The 16,099-nt window shown below is 39.0% G+C and overlaps 1 protein-coding gene across 4 annotated transcripts in view; it reads right to left on the reverse strand.

Moving 5' to 3' along the window:
• ncoa1 (nuclear receptor coactivator 1) overlaps positions 1–16,099 on the reverse strand; it is a 62,347-nt gene that overhangs the window by 31,073 nt on the left and 15,175 nt on the right. For 3 of the 4 annotated variants that reach the window (XM_079639604.1, XM_079639605.1, XM_079639602.1), the window contains exons 4-5: positions 7,096–7,201; positions 1,395–1,561 (exon numbers count right to left, since the gene is read on the reverse strand). In XM_079639604.1, coding sequence (XP_079495730.1) covers positions 1,395–1,561; positions 7,096–7,193 — 265 coding nt within the window. In that variant the 5' untranslated portion in view covers positions 7,194–7,201. Of the gene's footprint in view, positions 1–1,394; positions 1,562–7,095; positions 7,202–15,090; positions 15,219–16,099 lie in introns of those variants that run through there. The other variant, XM_079639603.1, reaches the window with a different exon arrangement.

Here is a 16,099-nt window from a genome sequence, read left to right on the forward strand (position 1 = left end):
TATACTTATGAATTCTGACACATCACTGTCTTGATGGCCACATTTCCCCTGCAATTTGAGCATAGCCTAAGTTTAAAGACATTGGGCCCTATTTTAACGATCTGAAACGCAAGTGTCAAAACGCAAAGCGCAAGTAACTTTGTGGGCGGATCCCGGCGCTGTTGCTATTTTCCCGGCGGGGAAACGACTCTTGTGCCTGGCGCAAATCTAAAATGGGTTGGTCTGAAGTAGCTTCATTATTCATAGGTGTGGTTTGGGCGTAACGTGAAATAAACCAATCAGAGCGTCCTCTCACATTCCCTTTAAGAGCAAACGCGCTTGTTCCACGGCGGATTGCTATTATAACGGCGGGTTTGCCAGGCGCACGCCAGGAGCAGTTCACAGCCGAGGAGACCGACGTTCTCGTCAGGGCCGTAAAACACATAGAAGTGACATTGGGCTTAATTAATTTGCTGGACTAAATTAGCTTCGGTTAAACAGGCGTATAATTTGGGTAAATGTGTAGCCAAATCTAGATTTTTTTTTAAAAATCTAGATAGATCTTTTTCACATCTTCACGGACACAACAATGATTTCCCTCGTGTGTTAATATTTTTCCTTGTAATAATGTATGATTTGCAAAAATGAAAACTGCTGCGTCTGTTTATATTAGAGAATCAAAGTGGATGCGTGTTAACACGCTACATTATGGCCAAGCACGCGCCCTTAAAATACCATATCACTAACGCGCAACGCGCCACTGTCTTTAGACTGTTTTTTTCCTGGTCAGTGGCGCAATTGCTTTCTAAAACTGGAAAATAGCACCAGGGAAGTTTTCCGCCGGAACACGCCTCCTCTTTGCGCTGAACCGCCCCCGCGAGCGCAAGTTCATTCCATAATTTACCGACGTGCGTCTGTGGAGGGAAAAGTCCGCTGTGCGCGGGTGCAAAATAGGAATGATACTTGCGTCGGTGTACAAAGTCAATTGCGCTGGGTGCAAGATAGGGCCCATTGTGTTTATCCTTTGTTGCCCAGACAGCAACATAGTATCGTCCCCAGATCCATCCCCAGACGATTTGACATTGTGTTCCCGCTCACAACAGATATGTCTGTGATTGGCTACAAAGCTCCGCGCTGAAGGGAGTGTTTTAAAGCAGACGGCTTTCAGCAGGTACCAATACTGCAGAACGGCACATGAAATGATCAAATAAATCTTTGGCAGGACAAAGATTTATTTTGGTGGCAGCCAAAATATTTTTAATGCAGGAAAAACCCTGACGAAAGTTGTTGCAGTCAACTGAACTATCAAATCATCTCCAGTGTCAATTTCCTGTCTGTACTGTGAAGTAAATAGAAAAACTTGTACGCAGCCCACACACAGCCCCAAAGGAAAAGCACAGACACTGGCTACTCACCCAGCTCGCGCCGTTTGATCTGCTGGATCTGGTCCACGGTGCTCTTTAAGATGTGGCATTTGTCCGGCTTCACGTTCAAGCTGGCAATGTCGCTCATGTTGGCCGATAGTAACTCAGCCAGTTCGTCAATGTAGCGGCACTCCAGCTCCCGCCGTCGCTTCTCCACACTACCATACGTGCACACAAACATGAACAAAAAAAAGAGAATTGTACATTTTTAGCACTCACTTGAAAGATTAAAGTCTAAAGCACTGTACCTTACAATGTAAACAAAAACAATAAAATATTAAATGTACATAAAATATTATCTATTACAAATTATAATATTTCACAATATAACTTAAAAAAAAAAAAGATAAATCCTGCCTTGGTGAGGAATGTTTTTTTTTCTTTTCTTTTTTTCTTCTTCTTACAAACCCAACATTTGTAAACAATAGTGTCAATTAGGCATATTTAAGTATATTTCAAATGTAAATATTAAATATTTTATTAATATTTTCTATACAATTAAAATTACTATTATAATAATTTATTAAAATATATTTATATAATAAATATTTAATTAATATGGGGGGGGGGAGATAAATATATATAGTAAATAAAAACACATGGCTATATTTGCATGGTTTAAAACAATTATAATAATATAACATAAAACAATCATACAATAACAATCATAATACATCTAAAACGCTCATTTCAAAACACAAAACTTATAGCTGCAGTCAGTAACTTTTTTGTTCAAAAAACGAAAACAAAAAACAAGGATAATAAGCGAATACATCATGAATCCATTTTCCAAACTGTGTTTTTGTCTTATCCCGAATCACAACGGTAAACCTACTGTATAATAAGTGTTTATATTCGGGCGGTTTTAGACTGGTTCGGGTCGTACCGCTGCGGAGTAGCCCAGTACCTGCATGACTCGTCATAGACATAAACAGAGAGAAGTAGCTCTGGCTACAGAATGTTCTTCCGCAAGTCGCATGCAGTTCTGTTTATTAACCGCTAGAACGCCAAAAGTTACGGACTGCACCTTTAAAGAGTCTAACAATCAGCTCTCCCTTCCTTTGCTGGCATATGAACAACCAACAGCACTTAAAGGGGAAGAAAATAAACTAAATAAAAAGTCAACCTGCTGCTGGTCTATGTTATGATGTTTTTAAGACAAAGCCTTGAAGTGGTAAAGTTTGGCACAGAGATTAAGTGGGCATTCTGCAAGGACTTGGAGTCTGAATAATTCATGATGCTCAGAGAGCACTATGATCACAAACAGCCCCTGATCCCTGTCTTTAGCGGTCTCAGCGTTCTGCCACCTGATAGAAGCAGAGGATTCTGCAGTTAAAAGGAAGAATGCTGGGCGAGAGGAGACTATAGGTGCACTCAAGGACAAACTGTGGGTGGCCTGGAACCAGAGCGAGGCTAAAACACACACTTTTACACAGACGTATCATTGTAGAGCTAATAAGGGTTGGGGTGTATACAGTCCTTGCACTAGAAGGCATTCCTCAAAGGCTTATGCTGCACATGGGTTATCAAGCTGAGAAGAGAAACGGAAAGAGAGAGAGGCTGAATAGGACAGAGAGACAGATGGTCAGGGGCTATGGTGAAGTAATGTTAGATATCAATGGAATGCAAAGGCTTCAGATCTGAGCCTATTTATCATCCAGTCAAAAACAAGAGTCCTATAATTGCGTGCGCTGTTTTAAAAGCAACTGAAATAAATTTCACAAAAATTCACAGAGTGGCCACTGTTTATTCTTCAACAATCCCTGCTCAACTGGCTAACGCATACAAGAGTATAGGGCAGCACAACTGTTTTCAACATTGATGATAATAAGAAATGTTTCTTGAGCACCAAATTAGCATATTAGAAAGGATTTCTGTAGGATCATGCGACACTGAAGACTGGAGTAATGGCTGCTGGAAATTCACCAACACAAGGACAAATTACATTTAAAAATTGTTGTTTTAAATTGTAAAACCATTTCACAATATTAGTTTTTACTGTATTTTTGATTAAATAAATAAAGCCTTGGCAAGCATACAATACTATTTTTCTAACTTTTGGACGTTAGTGTATATGTAAATTTTGAATACGGTACATAAAGACCCGATATGCTTTAAGCTGAATCAAAGAACGAACTTGGGTGACATTTTCAGGGAAAAATTTGTGTTCGTTTCAGGAATTCGAAACAGCTCACCAAAGCGAACTTTCCAAAAAAGCTCACTTTGGCTTAGGGCTGCACAATTAATACAATTTTAATCACGATCACGATTTTGGCTTCCCATGATCAAATTCGCGTGATCGAGCGATATTTTAAATGCGTCATTCCGTTCATAGAACGCTCCATATTAAAGTTTTTTTTTTTTTTTTTTTGCAAAGGCAATCTAGCGCTGACTCCATGAGCCAATAATCAGAGTTATTCCCTGCACCGCACAGCTTAGTTTCTAGATGTAGAAACTAGACTGTTTTGCAATAGTACGTGAGACCGAGCGTGTCTGCGCGCGAGCAATAGTGCGCGAGAGAGACCGAGTGTGTCTGTGCGCGAGCAATAGAGACTTTTCAAATAACAATGACTCTGAATTTTATTCACCGACATCGGGATCCCGCTTACATGGCTACCTACCAAATAAATCAATAATTTGACAAAATATTGATTTAAAAAGGAGATTATTGATTTAAAACGATTGTATTGCTTCCGTTGAAGAACACCGTGTCCATGGCAACGCTGTGTTATACTTAGCAGTGGTGTGTTATCAAGAAATAACTAACAGACCGCATCCAAGCCATGTAATAATAGGTAATAATAATTATAACAGAAGATAATATCTCTAGTCTATCCTAATATTAATTATAAATACAATGTATATAAAATATAAATACAATATAAAATAATAATAAATTATTTATTTTTATTTATTATTTAAGGAGATGCACTGAATTTTGGTGAATAAGAGGACCTATTTTATTTTGATGCACATATTTGTACATTAGCAGGAAATGGATGTGAAAGCAGTTATGTGACAATAACATTTGTTTTGGTTCAAATCAACAAATAATCGTGATAATTAATCGTGATCTCAATATTGATCAAAATAATCGTAATTATCATTTTGGCCATAATCGTGCAGCCCTACTCTGGCTGATAAACACCTTCGAACTACCATTGGTCCGTGGAGATTAGATAATAGGTGGGTGTGCTCTGAGGCTCCGCCTTCTTTGATGTGGAAATCTTCTCTGGTTCATTTCTTTAGTTCAGTCTGTCGAGGTCAGATATTTGCGAGTAAAAACATGAATATGCTGGAGAGTTCTGTTCAATTTAATAGAAATTGACACTGTTTTTTCATGTTTAATACTGTAAAGTTGCTTGCTTTTAAACAATCTATTGTAGAGTGTTATCTAAATAAATGTGATGTGACTTGACTGGAGTGCCAAATTGCAGAGCTCGTGAAAACATATCCACATTGCTATGTTTAGATGCTTTCTTAACTGCTGTTTTCTCACCACTGTCATTTTAGTTAGTGTATTTATTTTGTTATTGAGAGGAAAGCGCAGCACACATTTACATATTCATTTAAACGCCGCTCTCAGTAGTGTAGGCGTCATCGGGATGTTCCCTAACAGTATACCGCTGCTCACGTGTTTCAAACAAAGTGAAGAACGAAAAAAATCAGGCATTACTATATCGGGTCCTTAACTGATTTAGCACTCATAATCTAAGTCTAAGAATAAAGTCTAAACACGCACTGTACTTTACAATGCAAGTGATATGTAGAGATGCACCGATTGCAATTGGGATTTTTTTGTAAGTGCAACCTGCCGATACCGATTTTTGCCAATTCCAATTTTCTTTCAAAGAACTACAGATATGAAAATAATAAACAAGACTTTAAGTTTTTCACGTGGATATACAGTATATTCAGGTATGAAATACTACAGAAATGGAAGTAATCAAATGTAAAATAACACTGGACAGTCTTCATTGTGAAAAAACATTATAGAGAGATTAATGCCTACAATTAGTTACAAAAGTTATTCGGTCAAGAGCAGAGTGATTTTCTTTGTCTTTTGTTCTTTGATTAACATGACAGACAACAGCAGGAATATTAGACTGCTGTCACTTTAAAAGTGTGTGCATGAATTCAATATACGGTACTGTTACACAACTTTCGTTAACTTTCTCAAATAATTAGGTTCCAAAACTGACTTTATTTAACTGAATACTCACTAAGACAAGTATTTCGACATCATTTTGTGTGTATTTGACCGTTTAAGCGCAGTAAGCCACTCATTTTGGTACTTGCGACTCGCACTGCTTGAGACTAAGAGGCAGCTTGAGCGCTGGTGCGTGCACTTTTGGTGTTCGCACAGCTGACCTGCAGGAATTAGTAAAATTATTTAACATGAAATGGGTTCGCGTTACTTCTCGGTCAGAGAGAAGAGAGCGAGAACGTACAGCCTAAGTCATTGCCTGTGCCGCTGGCAACAAAACGGATCGGAAAAGGAAAAGACGTGAGACTGACCGGCCGGTTACCGGTCATGCGGAAAATCTTCTGATTCCAGTCTTTGACCGGTCGATCGGTGCATCTCTATATATAATTCATATATTTATTCATCAAGACTCAGTCATCTAGGGGAATAAATTATTAAGAGTAAACAAACAAACACGCATCTGCATGGTTCATAACAAATCAAAATAACATGGATCGTCTGCTTAGTAGAAATTAGGAAATAATGAATGCTCATTTCAATACACAAATCTTTAAGGGAATAACAATCAGCTCTCCCTTGCTCCAGCATGACCAATGGCTGGCGTATGTATGCAAGGATGGAGGAAAGTGCTTATCTGTTTGAGGTTGTGCTGCTTCTGAGTGAACGTACGTACGAATGACAAGTGTGAGCGTATGATACCATGTGTGTGTGGGAGAAGACAGCAAAGAAAGTAGGTCAGCGGCTTGCCAAGGTTGTGCGCAGGCGCGCTACATACACAGGTCAGGGAGCTGTGCGGGGTTGCTGTAGAAACAGGCAGTTACATCAGCCCCACCAAGGCCCTATGGAAGAGTATCACTCAGCCAGAAAGACCTGTTCTCCTCCAACCAACCTTGACACAAGGAAACCTTTACAATTTTTTTTTTTTTTAAACCACGCTGGCCAGCTATGATAAACCTAAAAACAACCAACTGTTGGACCTATATCATGCATAGCTCATGACAGAGCAGTGGGACTGGGGTTTGAATCCAGTCTGGGCTATGTCCTGATCACATTCCCCATCCCACTGACCTTTATAACACTGGTAAAAGCCAATAAAACTTAATAAAAAATAAAATAAAAAAAATTATATGTAATTAAATAAATATTTTATATATCATTAAACATTTTAAAAATATTTTCAATATTAGATATTTTTAAATAACGTATTTATGGTTTTTGGATTTTGTAAACAAACAAAGAAAACTGAAAAGACCATACAAATAAATACATTATTTTTTTACACTTTAAACAAGCACAATTGTTAAAATAGACCCCTTTCTCCTATTCAACATTTTCTGCACTTCCTCTGACACACCTTGACGCCATTGTCAGCAGCCTGCATGTATAGCGTTGTATTACATGAATAACATCATTGCTAAGATCTTATAAAATACTCACTAGTAATGTGAACTGAAAGAAAGACTAAAATATGATCTCATACTTCACCTGGGACCAGAGGTATCACATGGAGAGCCCTTCCTCTTCCGTGACTCTAGGGTGTTGGGGTCAAGGGCATTTTCTCCTGCAGCACTCATTTTGAGCATATGCACACCTGCAAAACAGGGTAGTCACAGGTCAGCCGACAGTCAAGCTTGAAGGAACCATTAAATAAACACAAAGCAGGACAAAAAAGTTAAGTCATCCAGTGAAGTAAACAACAGAAAAAGTTTGTAATAGTACACTCACATGTTATTGTATTCACCTGATTTGATAATATCATCTAGAACTACAAAATAATAGTGGCATTCTTTTGCCACTGGCAAGAATGCCAGGCACCACTTCAGACCAACAGGTTCTGGAAAACCAGCAAAAATACAAGTCTGACCAGTTCTGAATTAGGTCCCTTTTTACTGTAAACGCTATGATAGGCAACGATATCTCGACCGGATTGAGCGTAACAGTCAGATGACTCCATCAGGCACAGTCTGAAGTGACATCTCATTCCTGCTAGCAGTACATAATCAATGGCTCTTTGCAGGGGAATCGTAAATCTGCTGTGAAAGGGCTTGCTAACTGAAAGCCTTGTTTGATCTGTGGCGCTGTCCACCCAGCACTACGATCTAACTCTTGCTGTTAGAAGGAACCGCTGAAAATCCCATTTGTGAGGATACTGCGTGCATATAACCACTATTATGCGACACTGGGAAGAATCAACAGCCAAAGATGGCCATTCTGCCAATGAAGACCCTTTCAATTGGGTTTGGGGTTTTTCTCCTATCATCTCATGGACGTTTTCTGCAGTTACATTTCTGCTTTAACTTCTGTCTGTACTACTCTGGTTGCTCCACTGTTCGTTATAGTGGTACTCAGAGATGGGCATTTGAGTTAGAGATATCCAAGGCATTTTTTATTATATCCAAGGCATCGGACTTGGATATAATAAAAAAATAATTTGTGTTGTATTTGAATGGTTTTATAATATCTGCGCCACATATATTTCCCTACGTGTCGCGGTAGTTCTGACCCTACTCATATAATTTTATTACGTATCTCTGTATATTGCGTCTAAACTCCGAAATATCATAATGAAAGTAGGGCTGGGCGATATGGCCAAAAAAAAATATCACGATATTTTTTTTTATATCAGTCGATATCGATAATTATCGATAAATGTCAAATCTTTATTTATTTCAAGTTTAAAGACAGATTTTTACTCCTAAGTGAAAGCTGTAGAAACCAGAGCATTGTGTTTTTAAACTATCATCTGAATCATCTGAAACTATTATCAGAACATATCATGACAAACACTTGCCAAACAGGTGAACATTCACAAATCCGAGGTAGAACATTCAAACATTTGTCATTTTTCCTTCACAAAATAAATATCTTTATTTCAGTAGTATTAGCTTGAGTTAGGATGCAGATTTACTATATATACAATTTATGTTCATTAACAAAAACAGTAACATCTGTTAAAAAAAAAAGTAACAACATTATTTTTATTTGGTAAAATGTAATATTCTTTAGTTTTATTAAAATTAACCATTGGTCATCCAGCATCATGCATTTAGATCATGATAACCACAGATAAAATGTAACTTTATGGTTTCTATGGTATTTATGAAAACCAGTAGCCTAAATACATTATTAAAAACTGTAATTATATTCCATTAGTCCTTCAATACATCGTCTACATTAATAATATTATACAATTCAATATATATATATCCCACATTTCATGGTGCAGTTAATATTACTAGGCTAACGTTACAGTAACGTTAAATCCGTGGTAAATGATGGAAATGTGTAGACGGAGAAGCCTTCTGACTGTATCGTTGCGCACAGTGTTTCTGCTGTTCGTCAGCGCGGTCTCATCTGCCTTTAAACTGGTTTAAATCACTGAGACATTTGTGTTCCTCGCTGAATTCAAGCGCTCTCACTGGATCTAGTGACCGAGACCGATCAGAGTAAACGCGTCTGCTCGAGTGAGCTCGCGCTGCCGTTTGGACTTTGAGCCGAGCGGATAAACGGTCCGTGTGGCGCGCGGTTCAAATGAGATTCGTTCCGCTTTTGGCGCGAAAACATTATCGAACATTTATCGAACTCTTGATATCGTTTTATCGAGAAAAATTATATCGCGATAATTATCGTTATCGTTTTATCGCCCAGCCCTAAATGAAAGTCCCATGAAACATGACGGAAGAAACTGTGCCATATGTTCTTTCATTTGGGTTTATTAACATGTCAAATCGACTATATGCAAGGAATGTGGGAAAATAATTAAAGACACCAGAACGACAACATAACATTTTATAAGACATCGCATCCACAAAAGGATAGTCACATTATTATACTGTGGTGTATGTATCTGCATGGCTCCTTTGGATTGCAAGCCTGTTAAAACATTAACAAATAAAAGCTAGCCTTTAGACCTATAGCACTATGTTTTACTTTTATTGATCTTTTCGAAATAGGCTTTATGCAGCTTTTCTCTCTCTTAATGTAGGTCTATGAGAGAGAGGAGATAGAAAGATTAGCTTCATCACTCTCCACCAATAAGCTGGTGTGTGGTGGCCTGGCACTATGGCTGCCGTGGATGTTGCATATTGGTGGTGGTTGAGGAGATTCCTCACTTCCATATGTAAAGCGCTTTGAGTACAGAGAAAAGGACTATATAAATGCAACAAATTATTATTATTATTGGTAGCAATTACAAAGCTCTGTCAGATCAATCTGTCAGCTCTGCAGCTTTTAATTGTTTTTCTATGTAAACGTGCTAGATGGACGACGTCTGACCGTTGACCGGCGTCTCATGCTCACCTTCTTGTCCATGTATCAGCGCTGCAGCTCTTTACTAGTAACTATTATGCCTTGTGTTTTTAAAGCTGAATTCGGCAAGATTGTTTTGATCGTATTGACTGAAACCGACACTGCTCCGACAGAACAACATAAATCAGCCTGTTTTAGAAAAAAACCTGCGCTTCTACCTCCAGCTAGAGCCTGTTATTCGTTTTGCAAAAAATCCACCGCTCCCGGTTCTTCTGGTCCAATCAGCACAGTGCTATTTGAGATCTGACTGTCAATCACAGTTTGTGACCCTCTCGCCCGTTACAATATCACATGCACACGCCTGAAGTTCACAGGTGTGTTGGATTGTACGAAGCGTGATGGCGGAGAGAAAATCTACTAACAAGCTTCCAATTCCTTGGTTAACATCCAGAGCTAGGAGGTCCAAAACAAACAAGGGGGAAAAAAACAGCTGTAGAAATCGATGCTGAAGAGACAGGCGCGTTCACAGAAAATCTGGTGCACATGCACTGACTCGATGGGAGGGTGATCGGGGGTAGTGGGGGAGAGGCATGAGAGTTGTAAACATTACAAATTTTGGCTAAGTCCCCTCAATCTGCCAGACACTTGCCGACTGCAGCTTTAAGAGCAAAAACACATTCCGTGTGATTATCTCCTTAAAAAAGATGCTCCCCTAAAGATGCTTGCTTGCTCCAGCTGCTGCGCTGAATGCTACTAGATGGAACTCCTTGCTCAAGGCAGTGGAAAGACTGCTGTCAATGTGTTTTCCAACCCTTTCTTAGGCACCAATTGTACGGCCGTGACCTATACAAAAACATTTGCAGAACCGTAGTCTTATCATTGGTCAATTTTAGTTAATTACTCATCCAGCAATTGTTTGTTGAATAAGATGAATATTTCTATAGTGTTAACAGTGTTGTTGTTTTACAGGTTTAATCCAGATGAGCTTGCATTCCTCACAGAGTATGCTGTATTTTCTTCCAAAATTTAAAACAACTTAGACAAAGGATGATGCCACAATCTGAATTGGTCTGAGACAAAATGGAGAGAAGTGCTATTAGTACCAACATTTATGGGGACAGAGACATGTTTACTTACTGGAGTAGGATTTCTGCCCATCTCTGGTAAGATAGCAATCATGATGATAAGTGTGATCATTAATTATTAGTTGTTAATGGTGCAACGGATCACAGTTGATCCATATGGACCAGGCCCCACGGTTCGATACGCATGCGATACGTGGTGTAACTGCTAAGTTTAACCATCATAGAGTGAAAGTTTATCATTTGGATGTGTTTTGTCTTGCCAATTTACACATTCAAATTACTTAAAACACGAAAGAAGAGGCGAAAATATGGACTCGCGCGCTGTTATCTGTGAACCTATATTTAATTTCTACAGTGAACAAATAGTGTTATAGTGAGGAGAGCAGTCAGGAAGAAAGGCTATTCAGCATCGCAGCCCAAGAAGTGCTAGACTGCATTATGCAGAGATGCAAGATATTTTAGAAGACAATGTACCATTTCCAAATCATTTGTGTGCTTGTTCGCATGTGTTGCTGACAGCAAAGTATGCCACATAACTCACCTGCACAAAACAAAAACAGCAGACAGCAGGTCTGAATGAAGAATCACTCTACAGTAGGTGGCGCTTACGGAACAGCTTATAAACAATCCTTTATACGGAGATAAAAGAAAATGCCATCAGAACTTTTCTGAAGACAGTCAGTTTCCCTTCAGATATATATTCATATAAACCTCCACCCCCAATTCAATATTTACATTTTTCCACCTATATATCAAGCATCTTGAACAGTGAGCTTGCTGTGCTTGGAACAGTATTTTCTCTGCTGCCTCTCCTTTTTACATCCGTCTTCAGCGTGTCCCGTTTCTGGCCTGTGTTAACATCCTGTTTACAGACTTCATAATATTTCCACACAAACGACAATTTGGGAAATGATTGCAATGCAGTTTGTGAGCAAGTCCGGAATAAAGATCGGCCAGAATAAACCGAAAAAAAAGAAAAAAAAACGATTGCTGATTGTGTGTTTGGAGTAAAAACCTTCCGGTTCCGATTTAGGCCAGTCGACCAGTGCATCTCTACCTATTAGTAATAGTAACAGCATTCACTTTACTCTCACAGCACATACTTTTAATTTCAATGAGTGCATTCAATATATATAAGTTTGACTTTTAAGTTCTTCATCCACCACAGGCAAATGCACAATGTTCCCTAAAAGAATCAGGTGTCCTCAGTTGCAGAATGTAACCATAGAAACAGGACACATTCAAGCTTCACATTTAAAGGAATACCAAAGCATATGCAGCATTTTGTGATAGTGATGCATACAAGCGTATACCATTGCACAACATACCACTAAGGGTATTCAGAACCAACACATTGTTTACTTGTCTACAAAGAAACCTCAATAACAAAAGACTACCGTTCCCGTTGCTACTAATATTGGGTATACAAGGATAAAAAGCATGTTATTCCAGCTAATAAGTCTTCAATGATGATAAAAAGCAAGATCACAACTGCAATTCAGAGAGAAATGTCTGGATAAGGCTGATCTGAGCCCAGGTTAACAGCACAAATGGCAAGACCACACTTGTGACAGCACACCAGATGTCAACTCGTGATGTTCAAATAAATGACCCACATTAAAAGAAATGCAAGCTAAAGAATCTCATGGATAGATTTTAATTTTCAAATAATGGCACCAGATTTTCCCAGGAGCATCTTGAACTTTAGGGTTTAGCTCAAGTATCTCAATAGCTCAACGAACCTATAACCCTTTTGGTTATAAGTTCAGATGTTTACACACTAGGTAACACCACCCAATAATTTGGTGCCGACAACAGCATGGTTTAATGCTAACCTCGGACAGCAAACTAAGACTGAACTCCAAAATAATTCCTGCTCTATCAGTAATCTGGAACTTTGTCAATCCCTTCAGTTTGAAAAGGATCATTCGCCATATCTTGTGTTCTGTTTCTCCACTCGGGGAGGCCGCCACCCAGACCAGTGCTGGGTCCTCAGGCATAGTGCGCTTTGATCTGCAAGGCCTGAACAGGCTGCTATTGTGGGTCTGTTGAAAACCTCCAGCGGCCCCTAATCCCTGGCAGCTCCATTTCTAGCAAATTTGCCTTAAACAGGGCCATTTAAATTGAAAAAATTTAAAAAAATTAAAAAAATAATCCCAGATATCGCACTTGAACCTGAAAATTGCCTTTTTAGAAGAAACAGACAGCCATTTTCTTGCATCACAAGCTTTAGCAAATTTCTCATTTCAAAATGTTAATCACTGCTGAAGGATCCACTGAAAATCTGAAAATAGTAAAACAATCTATACCATTATAAATCCCTAATTCACACATTTGAGAATTCTTTAAGGTTTGGAGGAGGTAAAGACACCTTTGAGTTTACTACCCCATATTTTGAGGCACTTGAGCTTTCACTTCATTGCTCTGGAGAATGTGAAACATGATCATGCATGTGAATGTGCAAAATTACTCAGAAATTAGGCTAGTTCCTTAAGAAAATCCACCAGGAAATAATGACTCCCGTGCATGTGCGGCCCTTACTGTTATTATCAACAGCTTCCCCAATGTGCTCAATGTTCAGCCCTGCTCAAATGCCGACTAAAACCAACCCACACTGGTAATGAAGATACCTGTGCTTAGACTTGAGAATAAACAGTCACGCTGCTCATGTTGCACGAGTTAACCACATCAGCTGAAGCTAACGTCAAAAGAAATAGATGCGTGACGGCCGTGACCTATACAAAAACATTTGCAGGACCGTAGTCATAGCCCTTAAACACGGCACACAGATATTTACCTTGAACTACCTGAAACATGTTTTGTCTGGTTTACAGCACATTTTTTCAAAATGTCCAGTTCGTTAAGATAATGAAAAGTCAAATCATCTTTGGCGGCACACCGTTTGTGTGCCCTAATATTCCAGATAATTGATATTTCTATTTAATCAATGCATGTCTGTACTTTAAGAAGAAAAATATTTTGCATAAGGAACGTTTGTCTTTCAACCAAGAAGCTAGTCTTTCTCTTACCGTCTGCTGTTTGCTGAAGCTCATATTTCTTGCTAGATAAGAAATATTTGGCAAAGTCCAAGATGTCAAATTCCCTCACGAAAATGCATTGGATATAACGTTAATGCTTTAACTGCAAAGCTGTATGATAGAACTTGAAGAAACAGTTATAAATCTTGTCTATAGGTCAGCTTGATCCTGTTTATAAACTCTGAGTCATCAGTCTTTGGTTGAGAAAGTTTACATGTAAGCTGATGCTTCCATCTTATATCTGCTAATAAGTTGTGAGGCTATTTAACAGAGCTATAATTAAATATCTGGAAAAAAGTAGTGGAAAAAAGCACACTGTTGCCTATCTTTTTTTGCCAAGAGGCAAAAATTAAGCATTGCCATCATGTGACTGTCTAAATAAACTTTATTATTATTATTATTCACACACATCTAACATCTTTGCATTTCCTGTCAGTAGAATATCATGAGTATTCTATGAGTATTCTAGTATATATGAGACTTCGTCAAAAGTATGAAGAGACCCATTATCACAAGATTTATCAATAGAAGCATCACAAAACTAAAAAAACAAAACAGGTAACACTTAACCAGAAATAACCAAAACATGTGTTCATCCGCCACCACTGAAGGCCATTGTTGACCCAGGAAAAACCCAGAAAAGCTATCTATTTAACCCTAATTTGACATCAATCTTATCCTATTTAACACTGATGAAATATCCTAAAGATCAAAATGTGAAGAACACTTCAAAGTAAAGAGACATAACTGTAGGATCTCACCCATTTCAACAAGCACAAAAGCAAAAATCCTCATAATCATCCTCACTACAGCATTTTAATATGTGCTCACTTTGGTCACTCACTCTCCACGTTAATGTGTAAATTCTCCTCACACTTCCTTGAGCACACAAACAAACTATGAAACTCTGGGAGGCCTGCAGTCCCCTCACATGCTCGGCACACACACTCTCCCACGCATATGTGCACACGCGCGCGCGCGCGCGCGCACACACACACACACACGCACAGTAACGTTATGCCTAAAGGTAAACAACCTGCTTATGGAAGAAAAAAACAGTGGGAGGGTTTTTGCTTTTTGCTCTCTCTTTTTCTCGCTCACTCACGCACCTGAGGCAGGGCTCAGCTGTCACCTATGAAGTTGGCCAACGCAGCCTGTCCGGTCAGAGAACAGTCCACGACAGTTGCGCTAACCCCTCTGTCAGCACGAACTGTGGCCGCGTGTCTTGCCATTTCCCAGGATACAGGGCTCCTTCTCGTCGAGAGCTACACTAATCACTTCACTTCGCGCGCGGAGAGAACAGCAACGTATGTCACTGAGGGAGAGGGACAGACCACCATGCACCGAAAGAGAGGGGCTGCAAAGCATTGTTTACACACTCTTATCAGCACTCACGCCAGGCGAAAAGAGAAAAGGTGTCTCATAAAAGTGAGCTAATGAGGCACAGTTCAACAGTAGAGAGAAGAGGCCCTCGTAGAGGAGACCGACGGCGGAGCGAGGAAGTTTCAAAACGGACAAATCCCACGCCTGACTGCACACCCCCGTCCCCCTCGATCTGTCAATGGTTTGCTCCATGAGAAGCCGTGGAGTCACTGTTGCTGTCTACCTCCCCATAGCAATACAGATGAGAGAGAAAATGTATACGGCTCTGCCTGAAAATCTGAAAACAGTGTGAGGCTGAAGCAACAGTCGTGACTCATTCTTTGAAGATGTGCCAATGAATCCAATATTTCTTTAAAGATTCGTGAGCTTCCCACTGCAGAAATATTACCAAAGTTATTTGTAAAAATCTGACATGATTCACGGCATGGGGTGGGAGGATATTGTTTGACACATTCATCATTTATGCCTTGATTCAGGATGTTTACTTTAACCCTATAAAGCCTACTCTGTCTTATTTGATACATACATTTCTAAGGCATGTAAAATTATCTAAATTAACCAAATGTTGCTGAAAAAACTCTTGTATCTATTACATGCATTATTTAATCTCATTGATAGCTTATACTTTTTTAGTAAGTACAATACCTTTTAGTATTATTCCAAAAACATCCACCTTAGGTCATGGGAAATGTCTTTTCGCTGTAAAATCTTTACTACAGTTAATATGCACTAAGT

Source organism: Phoxinus phoxinus, assembly GCF_949152265.1.
Source record: "Phoxinus phoxinus genome assembly, chromosome: 16".
Taxonomy (NCBI): domain Eukaryota; kingdom Metazoa; phylum Chordata; class Actinopteri; order Cypriniformes; family Leuciscidae; genus Phoxinus; species Phoxinus phoxinus.